Raw genomic sequence first — 26,955 nt, 5'->3', positions numbered from 1 at the left:
ACAGAAATTTAGCTGGTGAAAACTGTATGAGTGTATGATATTATTATTTCACATATGGATACTGGAAATCGTTAAGTGTCAGGGCCACGCACCAAGTTTCCATTAGCTTTCCGAGTATTTAATGCATTTAATTTTCTTAGCGCAAAGTTTAAAATAGTGCCCAAGTTTCATCCAATGCTTGTTCAAGAAACAGGCGTCAAAAGTAGATGTAGACAATGATTTAAATTACACATAAAGCAGACCCTTTTGCTGAATAACAGTTGTGATATTGTATCTTCTGTAGATTTGACTGCACGGTTGGTGCAGTGGCTGGACATCTGACTGCCGTGCAATGTTGATCAGGTTCGATTCCCGCACGGAGAAACTCTTTGTGTGATCCACAAATTTTGTTTCGGATCTGGGTTTCATGTGTATTGTGTTAAAAAAAAATAGTACTCATTTGCTCAGATCTCAACATATTCGAGGCGGAGAAAATAGTTAGGGAACTATTTACCATTTTTAAAGATTTTCCTCCAACACTTATTTTTTTGAATCCGGTGCAATTAACCTCACCTTATAACAGATACGATTTCAAACTCCGTGATATTACGAAAATATTTTCAGAATCGAATCCTACACCTTTTACCCAGCAGACACAGTTTTGATTACTCTATCAACGCGGCAGTCGAGAGTCGAATTCAAGGTAGGTATAACTACTTCGAAGAACATGTATGTTTGGGGTATCGTGATAAATTCATCCTTGAGTACTACTTGATTTGTACCTGTTGATTAGCATCTAATTTGTAACCCATTTAAGCTAACCAGCTTAATTAGGTTCTTACCTACAATTCAAACTTTGAAGATGCTGGTGATAGTCAATCACGATTTATATAAATATAACTTTAAGGCAAATTGATTAGGAGTAGGCCTTAATTTCACGCAAAGGTATTTAGGCAGTTATTTTTAAATAGGTACCTACTCAGGTACCTACTAAATGTGGTATGAGATTGTTATATAAGTGATAGCTAGCTACCTTCATTTACTACATAGATATTATTTTATTTTCTGAATTCTCATATAAATAAATATGAACATGGGTAAGTACGAGGTATATGATAAGTGTTTTATTTTTATTATTAGTTAGTGCATTATTTACTCATACATTGAGATGAATATACCGCGGAAACAGAAGACAGGAAGATATCGCTAAATGATGTAAGTTGGAGGTTAATGTTTTAAATGATATAGCAGGTGAGCAGCGGATTGGCTGTCGGCTGTTGAGATAAAATCTGAAGGCTGCGCGTGCGGCGGCGGCGCGGCAGCGCTGTGAGGTTGTGACGCAACGTGCCAGCGCAGACGCGGTAGCGCCGCGCGCCCTCCGCCAGCGCTGCGAGCCTGCCACTCGGCGAGCTGCTTCATAATTGTTACACAGACGAGTTCAATAATTAAGCGATAAATATACCAGCAGTGGCGGTGAGAGGAGGGCGGCAGTCGAGCGGCGGCCGCGTTACGTACCACACACCCGTACCGAGTGATGGACCCGAAGCTCATTCGACATTTTTCTATCGAACGCCGTAGGAATCTCACCGGACTGGTTCCCGCGCAACGCTGCGTTAGTGCGCCGCTCTGGTGAACCCTTTCGCTTGTAAATGTGCCGATATTTACATATGCGCGCTCGATCTCGCGTCGAACTTTCGATCTGCGCCCGCGCCTCGCGGCTGAGTTGTGAGCACCGCGACCTGGCAGCCGCCGGCGACTGCGAGCCGCCGCTGCCGCCGCCCCAGCGCGCTCAACTGCTGCACGACGTGCGATGACCTACGTATGTCAACACCAACATCATTCAATTACACTGTTTACTATATTTACGTAGCACTAACAAAACACACGTTAGATACTTTGGACACCTGCATACCTCACAGCTGCACCTTGAAGTGAAATGTCTGTCTTCCTAAACCTTAATGATAGTTGGGAGTTCGGTACCTGCTTGTACACGTAACTACAGTATGTCAGTACCTGCATAGCACGGTACTAGAAGCATGTAACGGAGTAAATAAACTTTGTTTATTTAGGTATCCACTTACATGCTGTCAAACAATGTAACCGAATTATTTCATCTTCGATAAACCTAAAGAGCTAGAGACTTAGATACATACTCGTACATTCCTTGTACTATGTCTACATAACCTGACTCGATTAGCCTATGAGGCAAATTGCGTTAAAGAACATTATTATTGGACACTAACCATATCAACATTAATAGACGTCAATCCATTATTCTTGTTACTAATTTAGTAGTAGGTATCAATTGTTTTAAATAAATAATAACTATATTCAAGGAACAAAACAAAACAAACGTTAAGACATATCAATGTATTGAATATAAAGTCCATCTCGCCGCACAACAACTAAACACGTTATATGAACATTACGTATAGAGTATACCTATGTGCGCAAATTCTGAGAAGATCCAATGTCCAGTCGTATTGATAATACACAAGTTATTTATACAAGTATGTAAATTATTACCTTGTTCCAATTAAATCACAGACAGTGAAAATTACCAGTCGCTAACTAGGTACCTCGTTGGTTTAAAGGCACAGATATCACACAGCTTCTAATTTAATTAAACATTTAAGGACTTCTTACTCCTGAACAGCTTTGGGGGAAAATACTTAATTATTCTGACGGAATGTACCTCCCCAAAGAATCGGATGACTGCAGTCTAAGGTCAGTGGAGTTGATTCAGTTTCTCAAGGAGATAACCCTCTTTGATAAAGAGGGCAGGTCCGAAATCTGTATAGAGCACTGATACGCCCAGTTACCTATGTGTTTGTACCCGATGATGCCACTTAGAAAAAAGGTCAAAATGTCCAATGACCGGTGATGTTTTTGGTGAAGTAGCCATTAGAGGGTCTTGGTATGACGTAGCTACTGAGCTATGTGCTCAGTTACAGGAAGTACAGGTTTGTGGACAGGACATAACTAGATGTAAATACAGAATACAGTTTCAATGAAGTATTTACATGCACAACAGGAAAATGAGGGATATAAATAATTAATGGTTCCATTTAAAGTTTTGTTTGTATTTACATGATCATTTTTAAATGGAGTAGGTATAGCGATCAGTCGCTAAGTCCCAATTAGTTATTAGTTAGTTCTGTTACAGACCAATTTGCACCAAACGTTTTTCCTCGGATTGCTAAAGTGTTTATGGGAAATGTTTAATATATTCTTCTGGATATTGTCCCCTACGATTTACGTTTATAAATCGGTATTTTGCGGTGCACGGATGCCACCAACCCTCTATAATATTTTATTCGCAAGTTAGAGACCAAAATTGATCTTATTCAAATGCAGTTAGCTTTTTCCACGGCACTGAGAAAATCCTAGTTTGCGGCAGCGCTTATTTTTAAAGAAAACAGCTGGAAATCTGCCTACGCATGTAACTGAACCACAAACTCTTATTGCTTTGAAATGTAATATAAACATAAAACTTCCTAATGAAATAATAAGGGGCCTGTCGTAATTAACCGACACCCACGCACAGTGAGTCCACACGAGGTCCGTTCCACTACACGAGGGTTTCCACAATAAGATAATTAGTGTCTTCGCTAGTTTTGGTTGTATCGCGTTCTGGAATGTCCGCTGCACGACATGTGCATGATATCAGCAGAATTATATGGTTGTTTGTGGCATCAACTGGTTTTGGAGTCATTCGATGCGAATTCATCTTTATCATAGCTGTTTTACTATAGGTTAAACACGCAATTTGTCGTGTGATGGCAACAGAGTAGAATACACATCCTCTACTCTTTCCGCGGGTGTTATAAGATTTGGCTAATAGACTAATTTTATGACAGAGACCGGACAGTAGCATTGTCTGGTAAACTTGATAAAACTTTTAAGCTGCGATATCCAACCAGCTAAGCTTAGTAAAATGTTTATGGAAAACCCCTCTTTTTAGGGTTGGGAGGCAGTGGACTCTCATGGGCTATATCATAAAACACACAATAATTTCTCATCTGTCTCAGAGACATTGGGACGTGTAATTATCTACTGCAATCATCTCAACGCTTCTTCTCACTGCATGGATAGGTATAAATTGTCCTTAGAAACACGTGCAAGTGTGCCTACAAGTGAATGTTATGTTTTTATTAACAGTTTGAATATTATTGTAAAAGATGACGTCTCTTGTTAGATCTTTGTGGCAGATAAAACATGCAATGCTGGATACTGGGCATTAATCTGTTACCTATTCAATGAGTTTTCTTATGTGAGATTTAGTATGTCTGTATTTACAATCTACTCATTGATTGAACGAATCTTAACAATCAACATAAAACTAAGACCATTCAGGTCCGAACTAATTGAGGATTATAAAACCTATCCGATTCGCAAATAGAGATTGATCATAGATTTTACTCACTCCAGTCTTTTTTTTTCGGTTTTACAAAAATTTTTCAGTGGTAGCACGGAGTCTGGAATAGTGCCCAGTATCTAGGCTCACCCCTTATAGTAGTGAAAAGTGGGTGTACATTGTACAGCGGCATTACGTGCCATAATGTGCACATCTGCCTAACCCTTTCGGGGACAAAAGGCGTGACGTTGCATATATAACTCCAGTCTCTAGGTGATCTGATGAAATCTTATCTTACCTACTAATATTGTAAATGGGAATGTTTGTGTGTATGTTTGTTACTCAAACACGACAAAATGGCTGCAGGGCTCGGGATGAAATTTGCAACTTTTTTATCTCACGAGACCGCAGGCGAAGCCGCTGGCAGAAGCTAGTATTTACATAAATAAATTGATACTTAACGTAGGCAAATAACTCACATAGTATTAATTAGTTTATCTCCCGAACATTAACTAAAAATAACTTTAATTAATATTTCAAGCTCAATCGCATCAATGGACGTCATTGCAACTTGACTTCACGTAGGCAGATAGGTATTTATGTATATTTTCCTGAAAGACTGGAGTACATACCTATACCTAATTTTAGTTAACTATGTTACCTTTTTGTTAAAACTATGCTAGTATTCAACAGCGGCGCCGGCGTGGCTTCACCTGCTCTGCTTGACTGATTCTAGCGTGATATTTTATACAATTTTTCAAATCGGACCAGTAGTTTTGGAGATTAGCGCGTTCAAAGAAACAAACAAACTCTTCAGCTTTGTATAATAGTATAAGATTTATTTAACCAGGCAAATTAGAATCAAATATACAATACGCTCTTCATGGGAGAGCTCGTAACTCCTTGGAGAAGAGGCCTCTTTGCTCAGCTGTGGGCACTTATTGGATGTTGTTGGTGATGATGTTGGTAGGTACATTACACTTCTGAACATTTTAGTTTAAAAAGCGGGCAATTATTTAGAAGGACTTAAATTTTGTTAAAAACTTATCAACACCTTCAATGTAATTGAATATTTCCTACAATTGAATATCAAATACTTAAGAAGAAAGTAAAAGCAATTTGTACATTTTATTTCTATGAACAGAAATAACTATGCGTTACACAGGTATTGATTGCAAGCCAGATATGATGGTCACATAGAGCTTACATTTCAGTACGTTATATTTTTATCAATACATAGGTCGTTTGCCAAGTTGCAAGTGCGATTGCCGGCAAGGGGTCTCGGGTTCGATTCCCGTGTCGGGCAAAGTATTACCGGCCTTTTTCGGTTTTTCGAAAACTTCTCAGTAGTAGCACGGAGTCTGGAATTGTGCCCGGTATATGGCAATAGGCTCATCACATATTACATGGGACTTACTACATTACATTGTACAGTGGCATTACGTGTCATAATGTGCACCTCTGCCTATCCCTTCGGGAATAAAAGACGTGACGATATACAAAAAATATATGTAAATAACGAATACAGAGACTTGCCAACAATATTGTATCACAGATTCATCCTAGGTCATGCTATAAATACCTAGGAAGGAAAAATATGAACATATTTGTTTCAGTTAAGTCCTAGGATTGCCGTTGTTTACGAGTATGGTTTGTGTATATAGGTTACTCAGTGTAATTAGGTCATTCATGTATGATCCTTAATCGTAGGTAGATATGTGCAAATAAAGTCTTGCATCTCATATAATAGGTAAGAACCAATATGATATTTTAATATTACGTTTTTATTAATTAGTTCTAAAATATCAATACGATGGCACTTATGCATGGGACACTCACAAAAGCAGCAGGGGTTGTTTTACCCATATTTTCTTACTTTGGTTGTTCTATGAGAACCATGCACGTTTCGAGAAAATGGAAGTAGTAAACTTATTAGGATTTAACATCGAATTGTTAGTAATTATCTTCGCAAATAAAAGAAATACTCAAGGAAAACTGCGTTTGGTTTACACTAAAATAAATTAGGTATTAAGTGTATTAGACATGCGTACAATTAATGATCCACTGTTTCAGATAAACGCTTAACAACAGAGTTTCCTTATAATCAGTTTCCTTCAAAGAAATAGGTTAAATGGAATTAATACATTTACTTTATTATTTAGGGCAAGTGACCCGGTTGTGGCCACCGACCCCTTTGTGGCCATTTGGACCTTCAAATATTTATAACTAAGGCATGGACAAATAAATTACTCTGTGATGTACAGTATTTAAAATATTGAATATTGGAGACACTGATACCGTTGGCAGCTTTGATGTGTCAAACTTCACTTCGATGCAACAAGTCATTCTTTTTAGTTGAGGGTGAAATTGTTAAAATCTTAACAAAAAGACTAAGGCGAGCGTGTGAGGATTTGGTTTTTATTTTTTAAATCTTTGCTTATTGTTTGGATGTTTATGTTAATACTACATGAAGAATATATTGTTTAAGTGAAACTAAAGTTATTTTGTCGCCGTATGTTTCTGAAGTGCGGTTATTAGAAGGTGGCCACTAATGGAGACAAAATTATGAATTTCTCCATCTTTGGCCACATGGCTGGCCAAAACTAATGTACACAGAAACCCGACTTCTTCCCCTTTATTTTATCGTGGCTTTTTTTCCTTGGCTTTACATATCAACAAATACATATTTTTAATTTTCAGAGATGCAATAAATTGCCTTCACACAAAGGGGAGGTCAGTTTACTTTGCAGCTTTTACCAACGTCATATAAATGTTGATCTCTTTATTTGTAAGTTAAATTCAAGTGAAGTAATAATATTTCATATTTTCCAAACTAAATAAAAACCATTGTTTGTAAAATGTCCAATTTAATTAATAAATTTTGATTACTTTTATTGTATGTTTTGATGGCCAGAACTGGCACACGACCGTGGCCATAAATGGCACGAATCTGGCCAAAAATGGCACAAACTCCTTTTTTTTTTCTTTCTTATACAGTTATTTTTCTATTGGACGTTCTTTAAAAAAAGGGTTTTCTTAGGCAAGGTTAATACATGTTAAATGACTTTTTACAAGAAATATGTTCGTGATAACAAAAACTATAAGTTAAGAAAGCCTCAAAGTCGACAAAATTCTTAAAGTGGCCACAACCGGGTCACTTACGATACAATTTTAAATTGTGAAATGTGAATAACTCGTAGGTAATTGTGAGTGACGGAATGCTGGGGTAGGATTGGTGGGCACCAGAGCATGGAGACCAGAAGGCCTTCACGTCCACGCTTCGGCAGTCACATTGACGCCTCCTCTTTTACGCAGGCTAATTAATTGTGCCTACAATATACCTGTGTGTTTACCGACATTATTATTCTGAACAATGGGTAATTATACACCGTTTTGTACCTATGTAACTTTACAAGGAACAACGATTTGTTTGTTTGTTGTAATAGGAGTTATAATTCTGTCATAATTTAACCGCTACAACTTAGCGGTTATGACCAAAACAAAAATGAAACAATTATTTGGATATGGAGCGTTAGGTGTCAACTCGTTGACGTGGAGTAGTTAGAAGCCCTTCGCAGGCTTTGTCTCAGCAAGACAGATCCACGCAGGTTCTTAGGAGGCAGGTTTGGACCTCGGCTGTGTAGCAACAGCGAGCAGGCGAGTGTGTGTGTGCCATACTCATTTGTGCGCGAACCGGTCCTATAGACTCAAGCCACCGTTCGATTCAACCACATAATTTAAATAAATGATAAAGTCTCATGGTTTCACAATTAAAACTATTAAGGCCGTCGAAACGCTACGATTTCGTTTGCCCGTTACATAATTAGAAAGCAAGTGATAGAGAAGTAACTCTATTAAACAAGAGTTAAACAAGTAAACGTGAAAATTGCAATCCTCGCGTCCTGTCGATCAATATAGAGAAATCTTATTTTCATTAGCTTGATGGGTTATAAGGTTTTACTACCTTACCGGGTCTGGTTTACGGGTGTTTACTTTAACTTTAGAGGTGTGTTCGGTAGTGGTTTTTGCAATAGCTTCATTTATGTCTCATCCTGTATGTTGTACAGTGTGCGGAACCAACCTGTCCCTGCGTACGGTACATGTTTTCGTCATTATGTGATACCGTTCGTACTTGCTATTGTTGATACAGATTACCGTATGAATTAGAGCACAAGTAATCGAGCACGTTGAGTTACAACACTTTGTTATACAATGTATGTAGGTCTTCTATTCGTATTTGTATTTAATAAGTTTACAAATTGGAACCAGTAAATAATTCCACCTTAAGCTTTTGTAGAGAGCTTCTTCTAATGAGATATATTGGTCTGGTATTCTTCATTCTTATAATTAGTATTGAGATCTTATAAGAGTTTTGTTATGTTACCCATTACTTACCTAATTTATAAATGAACTAAGAGATAAAATTATTTGCGTTTCCACCAGATTCTTGACCAAGTTATAAAAAGATGTTTGATATAAGCAAAATATACCAGTTCACACAAATTGATCCTTGACAAAATTAAGATATTTAAATTAGCACAACGAAGGAAATGTTAATAAACAATTTATTTTATTGTTCTCTAAATAAGCCAAACAGATACAGAAAACACAACACCTGAGGAAAAATTTAGCATATCATTTGCAACGGTAATGTACAGAACTTAAATGTCAAAGTTTGTGCACAGTAGTATCAATGTTATCTGTCGACCTATTATAAAAAAAACAATAATTTATTTTTAAATTCGGACAGTTCTATTGCATACACATATTGTTCACAGATAAAATTTTCAATGAGCGTTAAATTAAATTTCGAACACGTCACACACTTTTTAATAGTAGGTAGATATCATGTACCTACGAGTATGTAGACATGAATAACTATTTTATTATTAAATTATTCACCACAATTTTCGATGTTATTTAAACAAAACAGAAATGAGTAATTTTGTATGTTTATTGATTATGATACTAAACACACTCTGGGAAAGTTTACTACGTAGTGGTTTTTCGTAGAACGTTACCTAATTACCTGATTCACTAATAATATTGAATTAACATATTAATAATCATAATTCACGAATATTATTGCCTGTTTTTGTGTGTTTAGATTTCCTTAACGTGTCAAATTAGTATTTTTATTTTACTACGACGACTACCAGACTGTATTATTTCAAACAATCATAAAACTTATCTAGTATGACATTAGCGGTTAATTTCAAATTTCTCAATATCGATCTCTGAATGGATTAAGTTTTATTTTCGGTCATGATATTATTATGTTTTAGCATAACGAGTTCTTCAAGGTTGAGATGGGTTAGACGCATTATCACTTGACAATATGGATGTCCCCTGCCATTCAGACTAAGTATACCTTTTTTTTAAATCTGTAGAATATTCTATATATCTTATCAGCCGTCACGTTTGTTGTGAGTGATTAGAAGGAAAAATAGTATTTAGTATTAATAGTACCACCTAATTGGGTCTGCGATGATTTTCTTTAAGGAATCTATGATCTCAGAGTAGTGATATAGTAGTATGGGCCGTGTTATGTGGCGCGGGCACTATAAGAGTCAACTGAGGTCAAATGTATGGTGCTAAAGACGACACGGGCTATCCGCGCCTGCGTACAATGTTGCACTCCTTACATACTGCATCTTACGACCGCACGTGTTTCGTATGACACTAATAGAACCTCAGTACGAAAAGCAAAGTTTTACTTGTAAGCAGAATTGAATTTTGACTTTTAGTATGTATCAGTGAAAATGCTTAATAGATTATGAACTGTATCCTTTTGAAATAAAGTTGAAAACGTATTGGAAGACTTTGACAGATTGGTATACTTTGATATCTGACTGTCTGTACACATGAGTACCTATTTACAAAGAATTTATACAATTAAGTGTAATTATTTGTATCTGCGACAGCTAAATGTATGCAAGGAAACATTCCAATCTTTGGCATTGTATTGTTAAACAATTTATTAAAACAATGCCTTCTTTGGAAATTTACCTGATCCTTAATTAGATACCTGTAATTCTATAGAAAGCTAATATTGCACGGTAAGCGATTTTAAATTATGTAGATACATTTATACTTACTTTAATTTCATTTTTAAAAATGGTAATGCACTCCTTGATTTTCTACTGTATCATAGATATTTGTTTACAAATACTGACTGTCGTACTCAGAGACATTTAATGATTACTTAAATTATTACTGAGTAACGATTTTTTTATTGCTAAGGTTAAGTAACCATTAAATGACTCTGAGTATGGCGGTAAGTACTTCATTTCTCTACACATCACAGCAAGACCTGTGACAACGTGTGTAATTGCATATTACTGTATCTATTTTTAAGTATTGGATATTTTAGTTATTTGTTTCACGTTGGAATTGAATTCCAACCCGTCCAGTAACTAGTCGCTCAAACACCATTCTCAATTTTGACATCTACTTATTTTGGGCTATTGCTTATTCTTTGTGAAGTTATACATCATATTGAATTCAACAAGGGCCCCCGATGGACACCTAATCTTGAATATTATATCATCACCTTAATTATGTCAATGGCAAGTTCTTAGAAATGTTAATTGGTGTAATTGGGTACTGCAAAGTAGGTAATCTTTATTCTTTGAACATCTGAATACGTATATATGGGTAATATTTTTATTTTCCTATTAACTTCTGCCAGCAGCTTTGCTCGCGTTCCGGCTGGATAAAAAGTATCCTATCACCCAAGTCAGTTCATATACTGTCTGAATATCAAATTTCATCCAAATACGTTAAGTAGTTTCAGCGTGTTTGACGGGCAAACATCCCAAAAACGAACTTTCACATTTATAATATTTAGTGCAATAAAATATAATTAAACGATTAATGGAATAGGTAATAATGGGCAAAAATCAGTTAATGGCTCCTCCCGCCGCTGGTTGAAGCGAGAGGGTGTCAGGCGCCTGGCTTTTTAGGGAAAAGCTGGAGAGTGTTGGATTTTTACCTCACTAAAACCTCCCCGATGGCCACCGTCTGCACTTAAAGGACTCACTCCTGCTTTGACCTGGAGCCTCGGCAGCCCGTTAAAAGTCTTCGGCGTGTTAATTAAGCCATAAACAGTAACTTAATTATGCAAGAAAAATACTTAAAACCTATATGTACATACGTAGGTAAAACCTATATGTACATATGTAGGTATGTACATATAGGTTTTATGTATTTTTAATAATACGTAGTACCTATTATATGAGTGTCGTGTGTGGTCAGAAGTCACATTTAGTAAATTAATTAGTCGTGTCTTTAAAACAGAGGTGATATTAATAAACAAGTTGAATTTTACTTTATAAACAATTACTTTTTAATGCAAATAAGCCGTTTAAAAAAATTACTCACGTGAATAGGTAGTTTGAATTTTGATGACATAAATCTATAAATGAATATACTTAATCAAGATATATTAGGCTTCTACAAGCTTAATCAAATGCCCGTGGCTGTCAACTGAACTATGGGCCTCCTCTTTATTGTAATCTCCACGATTGGCGGACAGATTGGAGATAGCAATGTAAAAAGTTCCGTTTTATCATCACTCTTGAAACTAATCTCAATGTTAATCCAATGTCATGCAATTTCAATCCAATAAAATCTCAATAATTATTCAATGTCAAAACTATACAACCCCAGTCTTTAGTGTTAAATAAAATAGCATTCAAAGTACGGAATATAAAGACAAATCATTTAGTTCATTCAATATCCACGCAATACAGATGCAATGGACGCTAGTGTTGCAAGTAAAGAGTACGAAATTTCATAATACCAATGTCGATCGAAGTCCTCAGGTCCCTTAATTGTTTCTTATAAACATATTCTGTCACATCATCAACAGTCTATAAATGGCCACTGCTGACCAAAGGCCACTTCTTGCACGGAGAAGGTTTCAGGATTAATCACCACGCTTGCTCAATGCAAGTTGACGATTACAAATTTATAATTAGAACCTATAAGCCCAGGTTTCCTCATGATGTTTCCCTTCAGCTTCCGTCACCCGTCACCGGTGTCTAAATAATCTTAGAAAGTACATATAATATATCTCATAAAAAGTCACATTAGAACGTGTCGTTTTTATGTTTCGAACTTGCACCCTCATGTATGAGAAGCGTGCGAATTGTACTCTACCATCACCAAACTACAAGGAATTAAGCGCACAAAAGATAAATAAATTATTTACTACTATGACGCCATTTTATTTGAAACAAGATCTGTATGAATTAAATTAGCTTTCCGAAACTGGCTACCGACACCGGCGCGGTGCGAGAAAAAATCGTTTGAAAGCTAATCTTGATAATAGATACATTTAAAGTCCATTATTACAGACTACACAGTAGGGGCGATGTTCAAGAACTAATAAATGGCTAATTAGCTCTATAATACCCAATTAAAACAGATTATATTTGCAAAATTAATTTCAGGGACAGTTGAACTTTTGATTTTATTATCATAACATAATATTGTGTCTATCTTTTATATTCAAATACAGAAAAACAATCGTAGAAATTGCGTAGAATTATATTTTTGTGGTACATTTATGTCATAAACTTTTTACAATTTGTTTAAGGAGTTGATATTGTATTACGCATAGCCATATTTCGACCAGGATCGTGTGAAAATGAGCAGACAAAGCAGATTTTAGGTAAAAGCGGGCGAACTCGTTTTGGGAACTACTTAATGTTGTGACTCCCACGTCAGTAGGTACTTTTGCATGTGTTATTTATTGCAAAAATAGTCAAAGTACAAAGTACCCTATTTAAACACTTAGTTTAAGTTTCTCAGTAAGTTACAATAATAATTAAATTTGTGTGAAAGCCATATATGTATATGGTAGTATATAGTATTGAACATAATTTTGCTCACACGCGTTGGCTTTTTCATGTGAAATGTCAAATTACCTGTAACGTTCATATTTCTAACAATGAATACTCAAAAGGATTGGGTTCCCACAAAAGTACGTGATCAGTTGTTTAGTTAGACAGTCCATTAGAATTAGGCAATCATTTAAAAATATTTTTTATATTATTTGACTTTGTCGTGAGAAAAAAAAAAATTTCGATCCTGAATTAGCAGTTAGTAGTTTGAACTAGTACTATTGTAATTTTGTAATTGAATGTGTATATACTTAATGGTAGTAGAAAACAAAATATGGCATACCTAAGTTATCTTAAAATAAAATTGGAGTGTCTGTTTTTAATATTGAAACCGCTTTTTACTACATATGAATATGCATATACAGAAAAAAAAATTTTTCCAATTTTTATTTCTTTGTCTGTTTGTTCTAGCTAATCTCTGAAATAGCTGGACCGATATTGACATGATTTTTATTACCTGATGTACTAAGGAGTAACTTAGGCTACTTTTATTAGTCACATAATCCGTAATCCACGCAAGCGAAGCCGACAGCAACAGCGAGTACCACCTTTATTAAAATTCATTAAACATAAACCAGAACCAAAATTTTGAAAATCATATTCTAAAGATAATGATCTCGAATTCTATTGCGAGGCTGTTGAACTTATGACCACAACAGTTACTAAATACTCCTCAAAATACTCAAACCATCTCATGATGATTCCAGGAATCAATCAACCTTTCTTACTAAATGAATACTCGATTTAATGGCAGTGGCAATATAATTATATCCAATTCTGGCAATGCAACCCGAAACTTTCATGCAACATTGTAACAGTAACTGGACTTTACGAGACTAGAAATTATTTCTCTTAGCAAATTGCAAAAACATGTTCATGTCGTGGTACGGTGGAACTTATTTCAAATAACTAGGTTTATCGATATATACGAGTATCGACATAAAGTATACATTATTCGATATTATAATACTGAATAGAGATATCGATAAAGTACATGAATTGATATAGTTCGGTTTGACAGTAAGTTATTGAAAGCTTCGCTTGTGACTAAGTTAGATTTTATTGCTTACCTGTTATAAGTATAGTTTAGTACTAGAGGACTTAACTATTATTATTCATATCTTTACTAACTTTCTAAGTTATATTGTATTACTAGCTTTTGCCCGCGACTTCGTTCGCGTGGAATAGTGACTTCCGGCAAATTTTTGGTTTTAACCACATAGTTCCCGATCTCGCGGGATCTCTTCAAAAATGAGATGTGGAAGATATTCCAGGGAACTCTTCAAAAATCAACATAATGAGCTCTGCGTTTGAATTTAATAGATGTATACTCACTTAGGGCATTGAAAAAATAGTTTAAAAACGGACTTAAACTAACTTAAAACTAAAGAAAGCTACGAATTACGAATTTATAACAATTAAAAAAGAAACTATATTACAACCTATCCTCTATGCTATAATAACCAAGCTTAAACTAAATAATTTAAAAGAAACGACTTAAATCTAATCTAATTAAAAAAAAAATTAGACTTACAATTTTATTAAAAAAACTAACTACAGTAACTACTAATAATCGATATCAAACTAAACCTACGTTAAATAGTTTAACCAGAAAACCAGGAAAACCCAACAAATAAACTTATTAATTGACAAATACAACGAAACCAATTTAGAATATACGAAACAGCAGGACCACTACAGACAAATAATCATACGACTGATAATACACTTTTTCTACGATAGTACCGAAGCGCTCGGCCGATACCCAACCAAATGAATGTAACGAAACCATAGCGCGATCTATTTCGATCTATCGAGGATAAAGACAACTTGGATTATTTATTTATACTCCGTTCGGGCATTTTCTTTGTACTAAAAGTTTAATTATATTGATATTATTTTTTTCATACCTTTTTACTATTTATTTACTTTTTTCGATGAATTAAAACAATAACATGAACCGAAGTCGTGTAACGATCGACATAGAATTATCTATACTCCGTTAGAGCATTTTCTTTGTACTAAATGTTTTATTATATTGATATTATTTTTTTCATACCTTTTTACTATTTATTTACTTTTTTCGATGAATTAAAACAATAACATGAACCGAAGTCGTGTAACGATCGACATAGAATTATTTATAAATAATTTATTTCTTATTTTTATTTTTTGATTTTTGAAATAAAAATATATCTATGTCCTTTCTAAGGTTCTAAACTATATCTGTACCAAATTTCAACCAAATCCGTCAAATAGTTGAGGAGATTAATGGTATAAGCATAGAATGTTCGACGTGATTCTTTAATTTGACATAACTTTTTTATTTATGAACCGATTGACATGAAACAAACACTAAATGTAAATTTAAGCATCCCACAATATATTTGTGAAAACCGCATCCAACTCGGATCAGCCGTTTCTGAGATTAGCGCGCACAGACGAACAGACAAACAGACAAAAAAAAAGTTAATTACATTTTTGGGTTCGACATCGACATAACAATAACCCCTGCTATTTTTTTTATTTTTATTTTCAATGTACAGACAGCACTTTTCTACGATTTTATTATATGTATATAGATATACGTCTTAGTTACGTCTACCAAACGAATGGATGACTTAGAATAGAAAAGTAACTTATAACAAATCGCTTTCATGCTTACCGCTATCATGGAAAATTGTACCAAGCCAATTTAGGATTTAATTATATCATCAACTTAGTTTTTCGCATATCTTCGGTTATTTCATACTTGTAGCTTGTGCTAACTAAATATTGCTTGTTAACACACGCACCCATTAAGAGATTAGTCAGGTATCTATCTATCTTCTATATGTGATTCTTCAATAAGATAAAACGCAGAGAAAACCAGAAACCATGCCAAACAGACTACTAAATAAATGTATTAATTATTCTCAGTCTTATGAACTGGTACTGTTTGCATTGGTAAGATATCGATATCTAAACATTATCTGTTTATATGTTCTACATTTCTAATTTAAATCTATCGAGTGTTACGTAAAAAAATAGATTATTTCTTGCGTGGGCGATGACTAGCGAAACATGAGTTAATTTCAAGAACTGCAAACGATATTCTCATTAAAACTAGCATCTAGATAGTAGTGCACCGGAGAACACCATTTACCAGAAGTATCCACTATCTTATAACTCTATTAAGTTCGTGTTAAAAGCGGTTGCCACCAATTAACATTGTCATAACCCTTGTAAAAAACACACAAAAAGTAAAACACGAACTGTCGAGTCAGTGTTAATTTCCTTTAATCCAATCTTGAAGAGCGCTAGACAGGAGAACTGTCAATTACTGCGGGCATTTTATCCTGGGTATCATTGAAACAAGGAGGAACGTAATCTGCCCAGCTATTCCCGACGGTCGTTGATCTAATTGAGCATTTGAGCGGTGCGTGCGTGCTAATGGACTAATTACGTACATGAAGCCGAGAATTGGTGAGTCAACAGCAGGACGCGGCCGCCCGTGGGAGTCAGACGGCGTGGCTCCGTCCACACCGCTGGCATACTTCGTTATCGTAAAACGTGATTTAAACTTACTTTGATAGTAATCAATAGTAAGAATAGCTGATATGTGGGCAGTGGACAAAACCATGCTGTCCTTCCCTCTCGCGGTTAAGCTCGTTTGTATTGCACATTGCGCTGTGACATTCCTCGAAGCTTATATAGATGTTTGCAGTATTTTAAACTGATAAAATAGCACAAAATTGTCCTTTTATTAAGTTGACATGTACACGCTTTTATTAAGTTGACATGTACTTAACGTACTATGCAATAAAATATAAGAATCTGAATTACACGCACTTTAAATTGCTGTATATCATTGTGAAACCTGGCTGATGGCGGAATCAGAAGGAATTTGGAACCAGCTAGTAAATATATACAGAGTTTAGGTTCTCTAGTTAGGTACATTTCTCCTGATGTACGGTTAAAAGGATGTAGGGGAAATAAGATGAAAAAGACATTTTTTTTACCTTCCACGTGTGAAATGTGTATAAAAAGGCAGGCAAATTTGATTATGATACTATGTACGATACCCAATTTGGTTCGCTATTTGAATTAGCATCTTAGAGAAAATGGTCATCTTTGGGCAATATGAAAATTTCAGGCAGACTCACCTATCTTGGAGACAGAAAAGAGAATTAGGACGAAAGATTTCCATCAGGACTCTAAAGAGTATTGACTTTGCTAAACATAAAATGGTGGGTAGAAAACGAATGAGGTCAATAGCTAGATGAACGTTTATATGGTAGGGATCGATCCTACATACTTATTTTTGGAAACGAAAAAAACGTAGTGAGAGAATTTCCCTTATCGATTACTTGTCTTGTTCATCAGAACCTGTCCTTATATTACCATTTGCCAGGTGAATCCTATAAAACAGTTTTTCATCTCAAACCAACACTATTTGTAGGTTAAACACGATGTCATAATATTAAATCATCACAGAAAGTCTTTTAAGTAAATCACAGCGATCAGTATTGAGGCACAAAACCAGTAGACATAATTTTATTGGTAGACATTTGACTCTCCACGTATTTATTCATTTGTAAAACCGATGTAAAGTTCAAACAGGTTGACAAATGATTAAATACGAGCTCTATTAATCATTCCGTATAATATTATGCTAACAAAGCAAGAATTCTCAACAAGTTTGAAGCCAAACTTTGCTAAAGCAAACTTGATGTTGGCAATGTTTCAAATCCAACGGCATACGTCGAGGCGATAGATTTAATATCAATTATTATTCTATATCTTCCGAATAAAAACTGGTATAAAGTGATTCTAACTTTCGCTACCGTCAAAATACCTCATATAACGGCTCCAAGAGACACGCGCCAAAAAAAGAGCATAGCCGACAGAGCATTAGTTATTTGCGCGTAACGGCGCAGGCGCAACTCCGGTAGCAGGCCGCGCGCCACTCGCGGTGCCCGGTAGCACTCAATAAGTTGCCGAATTTCATGCTCACAATAATTATTGCGGTTAGCTCGTATTTATGAACGCTCATACTTAATAATAATTGAGGTTTATTATCTTCTATAAAACCGCATTGTACCGGTATTTTTAAGTTTCTATACGATTTATTACGACGGCTATAACAACTCCGAAACTGTTCTGAACTTTTTAGTAGAGCAGTTTAATGGACTTTAGATTTATATTTATTTAATTTTTCGATGAGAATCTAGAAAGAAAATACTGCATATAATTTATGTTACGATTTTTTAAAACCGAGCATGAATTATGTAACGAGTTTGCGCAGGCGCGGGCGACGGGAAGGCTTCCATATAAATGTAACGGTAATGAACGTGAAGTTTGTTTGATATTCGGTTTATCTCCACTGATCAAATAATTGACTGGCTAAAGTGTGAATTTACATTTGGCGCTAATTGTAGTTTTATAGCTCGTAATTCGCCAGCATTTGATTGCTCTAGACAAATAAATAATTTGCTAACAGTTCAATGTTACCAAACAAGTGTCAAGAAATAGATATAGTACGTTTTATAAAGTATACTTCTCATAGATTTGTTGCTTGCGTTCTTCAAACAAACACGTTTTTAATAGGTATAATAATACCTCTGGCCATAAAATATTTCGATATTAAAGTAAACCTAGACTTCTTATTCAAAGCTAAAAGTAGACGAATGCCCATGGCAGTAAGCCTGCATTGAACTAAGTATAAATTGGAAATGCAATTATGGCTGTGGCATAAAAAGTATAAATAAATTACGAATGGAAGTATTTATAATTTGTAATAGCTTTTTAGTTATTTAAAGTATAAAATACCTTTACGTCGTTCCTATATCATGTCCCAACAAGTCGGCGATACGGATCGCACTGTCCGTTTCATAAAATATATTAGCGCAATAAATGTGCCCAGAAAAACTTGACCTATCACACTCTCTTACGTAAGATATCAAACATAACTGTGTTAATGTTACACCTGTTTCATAAAAATAGTATTGAGATGTACATCTGTGAGGGCACGTGGGTCAACATGCCACCTGAAACACATCACCCATCATTGTTCGCGACACACTCATCGGACAGACACGCTGCTTCACTTTTATCTTCGCAATATTTACTCAATCACATCTCATTGTTATAACTTTTGTGGCAGCTGCGTCCTGTATAAGAGAAACCTATAAAAACAACTACACATCACCCATTATCTGAAATACGTGAAAAAGACTACAAGCAAGGTATTAGAGGAAGCGCATCGTAAATGATAAACTCTGTTGTCACTTCTTATCACTGGGACTCGGTTTGGTGAGTGACTAACGCTTTTGTTTGGACTCGAAAAATTACACTGACTTGACAGTTGTATAGGAACTTTTGAAAGAATGTGTTATCGTCCTAACGGTGGATTTTTGAGCTTTGTTTTGTAGTTTAAAGCGGCTACGAACCTTATTCTTCGACACTGCCATTAACAAATCCATAACTGTGACTAATATTAGATCAATAATTTAGATAAATCATTATTGTATATAATAGCAGAACTAAAAGTAATGTTTATCTCGGTTCATATCGGAAATTTCGTGATTTTTCCCGAAACTACCGCCGCGTAGCATTCGTAGCGCCGTAGCGGCCGGCCCAAAATAAACAAAAATAGATTATCTTTATAGTTCGGTAGACTGTTCACTCTCGTTCAAGTTGACCTATGATGTAGGTATGTAGTCTTTCTCGAATTTTTTATGAAGGTTCCTAAATACCTACTCATTTCCAACTGACGACAAAAGTTAAGTGTCACGGTGTGGTAAGTGTGGATTCTGCGGTTTACCATTCAGACTTAGCAAATAATGTAAGTGGACGTAATGCATTTTGCCAGTTCACTAGAGAAATTTGAAATTACGTTTTTATAAGAAGCTACATTAAGTATTTAGATTTAGTAAAAAAAAGCAATTTTCTGTAAAATGAACAGCACTGACGTGTCGATCAGGAATTGGTGAATTTAGATGTTAGTGTGGGTATTGATGGTGGTGGTGGTAGCTAGTGGTGTGGTGAGGGTTGTTCCCGGAGTGTGGCAGGCATCTTGTCGGAGGGGCGGGGCGGTGTGCAAGGGCCGGGGGGCGGGGCGGGCACGCCCGCGCGGCGGCGCAGGCGCGGGGTCCGTGGACGACGCCGCCGCGTCTGCCGCGCCTGGCACTCATTCGGGCCGCGAGCGCAGCGCCGCGAGCACGCGATGCGCAACACTTCAGCTCCGCACGCACGAGCGCGCGACCACTCCCGCGCGCCTGCCCGACACAGTGATGTTACCAGACTCCGCTGTTATGTGCCATCGGTTCGGTCGTGAACGAGTGCCACTCCATCTGTTTCCCAAACGTTGACTGTGCGTTTGTTCGAGGATATCGCGGATTTTGCGTACCCGTCGACGTTGGATGCGTTAAAATTTCGGGTGAGTGAGAGAGGCGAGCGGTCGTGCGCCCGCGGCCGGTTTGACCGCATTATTTTCGAAATACGTACGCCGCAATCCGGTCGACCGCGCTAGAACGATCAAAACATTATAACAAAAACATATAAATTCGGTGACGTTAATATATTTTTCCAGATCAGCCAGTAATTTCGTGATCTTTAATACTTTGACAAAAAGTTATTTTATTTCATACAATTGTGTACTGTTTGTTTTGTTGTATTTTTGGATTCAAGTTACGCTGCCAATCGAATTATTACATACTTGAGTTTCGCATGTGGTTAGGTGGACATGACTAGAGTCAATAAGATTAGTTTGAGCTAAACAATCGTGATTAAATAATGTCAAGCAAACTAAACAGCGCGTACAGTTACTCGTAGCAGCACGAAACGCATCCCGTTGATGTCTTTTACTGAACGCTTTTGGAAAGTGCTTGAGCGATATAAGCATGTTTATATTGGGTGTTTGTGTTACATGACATGTGAATTTGGTTTCTCTTCATTTCAATATGGTGTGTATCGTCAAACATGCATTATAAGCAACATATTTTTCTATTTTATTTTTCTCAGCTTGTAATAAACACAGAGCGACGTTAAACAGTGATAGTGAATTGGTGTTTTAGATAAGAAAACAAAGTAATAACCAGTGTAATAGTAGGATTTCATTGATATTTACTTTTTGCAGACGTTGTAACTCATCTACATTTAAATGTATCGCGTCACATGGTCACTTGTATTTTGATAATCCCCTCCACTTGCTACGCCGTAGAGATGTCACTTCGTTAGTAAATTAATCAACACATCTGCATATTTTGAATGACATACCTGTGTAATATATACTTGGGGAAAAACTGGGTTAACTCCGGATATTCTCTTGTAATCTTTACATAAGAAGATTGTATCGGATTATCGCAAATACTGGTACACATGGTGTATCTCAGTGCGTTCGAGCATCTCTGGTTTCTCTCAGTGTTAACAATTATTCGCTTATAAATTACTCGGACGAAAACATTCTTGTAAACAATTACAGGGAAATTCCGAAAGAGTAAACAAACATACAGATAAGATTATAAACAGCTGTGTTGTGGTTTGGCGAGGTGGTGCGAAAATTGCTTTATTGAAGATATTTTGTTAACTTGCTAATTCTTACTTTACTGAGGCACGCAGTATATAAGAGCTTGTTAGATAAAGTAAATATCCGTATATTATACGCACGCACCTAAGTATAAATATAGCCTTTAATATATTCATAAACATTTTTTTCAGTTCTTATTATTTAAATTTAAATTTATTGATTGTGCAAAACTATTTTTATTCTGCCGTTGGCAACGTAAACTCTAAAGCGGTTCATTTTGCAGTGTAGTAAAAAATACACTTGACAATTTCAAAAAGCGGTGTTTCATCAAAATACTCATGTAGATATTTATAATTTTTTTAGGAAAATGGTGTTAATAATAAGATCAAAAAGAAATTTCAATAACAGCCCACTCTCAAAACACAACAAAATCCAAAATGTGTTAAGGATTTCACAATGAAAATGACGGAACGATTTCTATGATAAGCAAGGTATTTGACCTTTGAGGTTGGTCCATCATCGCCCGGGGGGCGTGTCCTAGATCTCAAATAAAAATAGTCATCATCACTGACCACTATCAGTCATCGTTTACCTTCAGTCGGAGACGTGCGGCTCCATCTCATTCCTACTCAATGTACCACTCGCGTCACAAGCATTAGTTTACTCAATCTCTCTAATTAATTATTAATTGCTCAACGAAATATAAGCAAATTATTCTCAATTAAAAGTGTACAGTTAGTGATTTAACCGATGTTTATTAACATCAAGCGAAAACAACGTTTGAATAAAAACGGAAGACTTTAAAACCGATGGTGTTCTCTTATGGTAGGTACTAGAAGTACATAAGCTTGTACAGTTTTACTTAAATGTGACAAGAGGTTCGAAACTCGCCTCTCCACTTATACATGTTGACCGGTACATGTACTACTCAATTGAATTAAATATGCATGAGTATATTACAATGTATGTTAGTGCATTCATTAGAAATACACCTAGAGATAAAACGACTGCCGGTTGGACACAGTGTCAGTCTTTGTTGACCAACCAATTACTAGTAAAATGCATCTGTGTTATATGTTCATTGGAAATTCTTACTCAATCGGATTATTTGTGTTGATCTGCTTCGATAAACCTTAGGTCCCGGTGAACAGCCGTCGGCTTAACGTTTGACTTGACGCAATAACAAATCTACGTTCGTACTTTAACATCGCAAGGTCTTTCCGCTAATAACTTAGTTTCAGTTAAATCGTTTTTAATTATATCAGTGCTTTTTAAGGCCATTTTATTATATTTTGATTGAAGTTGCGTACTGCTTAGAGGGTTACTGGGGCACCGTCTCTAAAAGCAGGAATAGGAAAGGGGTGGTTTTAGTCAGTAAGAGTCGGGCACTTGAAAAAATATTTATTTTTATTCTAAAATTGTAATGGTAAATCTTGCATGGAGTAAAACGTATAGTAATATAAAATTATTTAATTTAAGCATTTTTGCAAAAAAAATAAAATTATAGTTAGGATTAATTTGCGAAACCCTTTACTAGTTTAATCGCTGCGTACTTTTTATTCGTATAAGCAATAACGATTTATTATTGAAGTTTATTGAATATCAGGACTAACGATTATTTTTGTATCTTTACAGGTGGGTCGAGGAGAATTATGCGTGGGGCGTGCGCATGCGCGGTGGTGTGCGCGCTGGTGGCGCTGTGCGCGTGCGCGGGACTGGACGAGCGCACGCGCGGCGCTGCTGAGCGCCAGTTGCTGGCATTGCTGGGCCTTCCGCGCCGGCCAGCGCGCCGCGCCGCGCCGCCTTTGGTGCCGCGAGCCATGCGCCTACTCTATGAGGCAGACGGCGCCATTCCTGCCGCTGCCGCCAACACGGCGCGCTCCTATCACCACACTCCCACCGAGCTGGACTCGAGGTTTCCCGGCGAGCATAGATTTCGCCTCTATTTCAACTTGAGCGGAATACCCAGTGATGAACTCGCTCGAGGAGCAGATCTCACGTTTCAACGAGTCGACGGAGTCGAAGACGACCAGCGATTGCTCCTGTACGATGTAGTTCGACCGGGCCGTCGCGGTAAAACAGCTCCTATCTTGCGGCTGCTTGACTCAGTGCCGCTGAGAGCTGCTAAAGGTGCTGTCACTGCAGACGCGCTCGGTGCTGCACGACGATGGCTCAAGGAGCCTGAACATAATCATGGACTATTAGTGCGAGTGTTAAAAGAAGGTGAGCAAAATGTGGACGCTCAACGACCTCATGTTAGAGTGCGGAGACGTGCTGAAGAAGAAGACGAAGAGTGGAATACGCGGCAACCATTGCTGCTATTGTACACGGAGGATGCGCGGGCCCGAGCTGCGCGGGAGAGTGGAGAAACGCGCCTGGTGCGCAACAAGCGGGCGACACAGCGGAGGGGTCACCGCGCACATCATCGTCGCAAGGAGGCGCGCGAGATCTGCCAGCGACGACCGCTGTACGTCGACTTCGCGGAGGTCGGGTGGAGCGACTGGATCGTTGCACCGCATGGGTACGAGGCGTACTACTGCCAGGGTGACTGTCCGTTCCCGCTGGCGGACCATTTGAACGGCACGAACCACGCCATTGTGCAGACTCTCGTGAACTCAGTGAACCCGGCCGCGGTGCCGAAAGCGTGCTGTGTACCGACGCAGCTCTCCTCTATTTCCATGTTATATATGGACGAACTAAATAATGTGGTGCTCAAAAACTATCAGGACATGATGGTGACGGGATGCGGCTGCCGATGACGAAGGCGCCCCCCACGCCAAGTGCGGACCTAGTGATAACTCGTGGACCCAGTGTACATATAGTGACGGCCTCGAACATTGTACATACTTATTTGTGTATATATTCGTGTAATTATTATTTTATTAAAATGCAGATGTAATAAATGATGTAATTTTAAATTGAATCTGTTTATTATTCATTTAGCATCCCATGTTGTAAATGTAGTAAGAATATTTATTATACAGTAAACTTCTGTCAAAAGTCAAAGGTGTTTTCAAAGACTTGTGTACAAATGCACTACATTGCACAAAACACATTTGTACACCTGCAATAATTGACTAGCACATGTAATTAAGAAACACTAAATTGCGCGAAAACATAGATAGAAATTTTTGACCGAAGGTTTTCTTCTACATAGCACAGCAACTAAGCGTAGAAGAAAACCCAATCAGCGAAACTTCTAATGTAACTGTTGAGCTTACATTTACATATTTTAATTAAATTTTTAACTAAAAACGTTCAGTAGAAGACATTCCATAAAGTGTCGGAAACAATAAATCATTGAGAACACATTATTATTAATAGTTTGACAATCACACCTGTAAAAATATGAACATGTTTAAACGAATGAATCAAAACTATTCAACAGAGAACTGACCGCCACAATATCTTTGAGGAAAGGTCAGGCACCAGAAACACAAACTCCTTTATTCCAAACAACTTCACTTTCAGCTATTGTTACTTCAATCGTGTTATTTCAGAAGCCAATGAAAATATGGATGAGGAACATTGAACGTTTATTGACCTTTAAACAATCAAAATGTGCAGTAGCCAGCTCAATCAAGCAGCAAGCATATCAACCTACACCTTTCTGTCAAATTTCGTTACCAAAATTTCAACTTTATTATTTTAGTATTAAAGTAGAAAATCCTACTTGAGCTGGTTGGTAGGCTGGAGAAGGTCGTCGTGCTGGGCATTGTGCTACAGTTCTCCTTTTTGGCCTTTAGGCTTATGTTATGCCTACAAAAGCCGGAAACGTAGGTCACGTTCAAGCTCCAGTCAAAATATACCTTAACTGATGAACGTGGTCGTTTAGAGGTGTGTGTCACAGTAACCTCGTTACAAGGTTAAACACTAATGAATGAAACAACACAACGACACATCTAAATGTTGTTGTACGAAAATGGCAAGTCTACATGCATTATGTCTGTGAAGCTAATATATGTTCAACTTCAAAGCTATAAAGTGCAATTTAGAACTGCATTGGTACATTCTGCTGAAACATTTTAATGTCTGAGTAACATTAATTATGTCACTCCTGGTTGCTTCTTATATTTAGAAACTGCATTTAGTATATGTATGGTACAAAACATTCTCTCATAATTATATTTTTTTTTTATGAAACATTGTGTTCCACATTAGGTTTTTATCCTGTAACGTAGGTTCGCTTATAAACATACAAGTTCTATGTGAACTCATGACACCCAGACTCAAAACTACAATTTGTGGATTACACAAAGAATTGTTCCGTGCGAGATTAGAGCCCGCTACACGTTGCACGGCAGTCGGTTGCCCAGCCACCGCACTAACCATGCAGTCAATATGTGAAGAGTTTTTATAAACCAGGAAAATAAACAGATTCTGTGTGTCACCTACACAGATTTTTTTAATCTTAAAAAACCTACCATATCGGACTATAAATTGAATTCAAAACCACAAACACAAACGAACCTCATTATTTATTTTATTTGGTTTACACAAACCTCATGAAGTTTATATATAACTGACGAAGGCATATTGTACCTAGGTATGTATATAATTATTTTCAGCGGCTAACATTTATTTATAAGTTATTATTATTTTATACCTCTGGTGACAAATGCGGTTGTCAAGTCCAAATGGAATCTGGGGTTCGATTCCCGGGTCGGGCAAAGTATTACTACGCTTTTTTCGGTTTTTAGAAAATGTCTCAGTAGTAGCCAATATACAGCAATAGGCTCACCCCTTTAACCTTAACACACAAGTGGTGAAAAGTAGGTGTACATCGTACGTGCCGTAATGTGCACCTCTGCTTACCCCTTCGGGGATTAAAGGCGTGACGTTACTGTTACTGACCGTCTGATGATTGACAGTTACCGTAGCCTAAGTACACCTGCAACACCAGAGATATCACAAGTGTGTTGCAGACCATGTAAGAAACTGTTTATTGGGGGAAAGAGGAGAAGAAGTCACCGCTATAATGTTAGCGCAATTAATGGCAGTCAGATACAGCATGTTGGGCATCCAAAAATTTTACGCATCAGGTGACTTAAACAATTTAGGGGGTGCAGCAGGTGAAAAATTCTACGATACCTTGGTAAAAAACTTGAATGGATCAATGCTTCAAAAAAGGTTGGTTCAGACAGTAGACTTCATGTCGACACCGTCTTCAATCGGATACTGTTGTTAAGTCCTAAGGATTG

The 26,955-nt window shown here is 36.8% G+C and overlaps 1 protein-coding gene across 4 annotated transcripts; it reads left to right on the top strand.

The window, feature by feature from the left end:
- The first annotated feature begins 1,222 nt into the window (after window positions 1–1,222).
- LOC118282115 (protein decapentaplegic) lies at window positions 1,223–24,677 on the top strand. 4 transcript variants are annotated; one of them, XM_035603043.2, is made up of 2 exons: window positions 1,223–1,798; window positions 23,390–24,677. In XM_035603043.2, exon 2 carries the CDS (start codon window positions 23,407–23,409, stop codon window positions 24,511–24,513), a length of 1,107 nt encoding a protein of 368 aa, XP_035458936.1. In that variant the 5' UTR covers window positions 1,223–1,798; window positions 23,390–23,406; the 3' UTR covers window positions 24,514–24,677. The 4 variants fall into 4 exon arrangements, with proteins under 4 accessions (XP_035458936.1, XP_035458935.1, XP_050561892.1 ...); XM_035603042.2 differs by lacking the exon at window positions 1,223–1,798 and adding an exon at window positions 20,410–20,665; XM_050705935.1 differs by lacking the exon at window positions 1,223–1,798 and adding an exon at window positions 20,731–21,191.
- The last annotated feature ends 2,278 nt before the right edge of the window (window positions 24,678–26,955 follow it).

The sequence above is a fragment of the Spodoptera frugiperda genome, chromosome 28 (assembly GCF_023101765.2).
Source record: "Spodoptera frugiperda isolate SF20-4 chromosome 28, AGI-APGP_CSIRO_Sfru_2.0, whole genome shotgun sequence".
In the NCBI taxonomy this organism is placed as follows: domain Eukaryota; kingdom Metazoa; phylum Arthropoda; class Insecta; order Lepidoptera; family Noctuidae; genus Spodoptera; species Spodoptera frugiperda.
The sequence above is the reverse complement of the archived record's forward strand: the minus strand, read 5'-3'. Positions and strand labels throughout refer to the sequence as shown.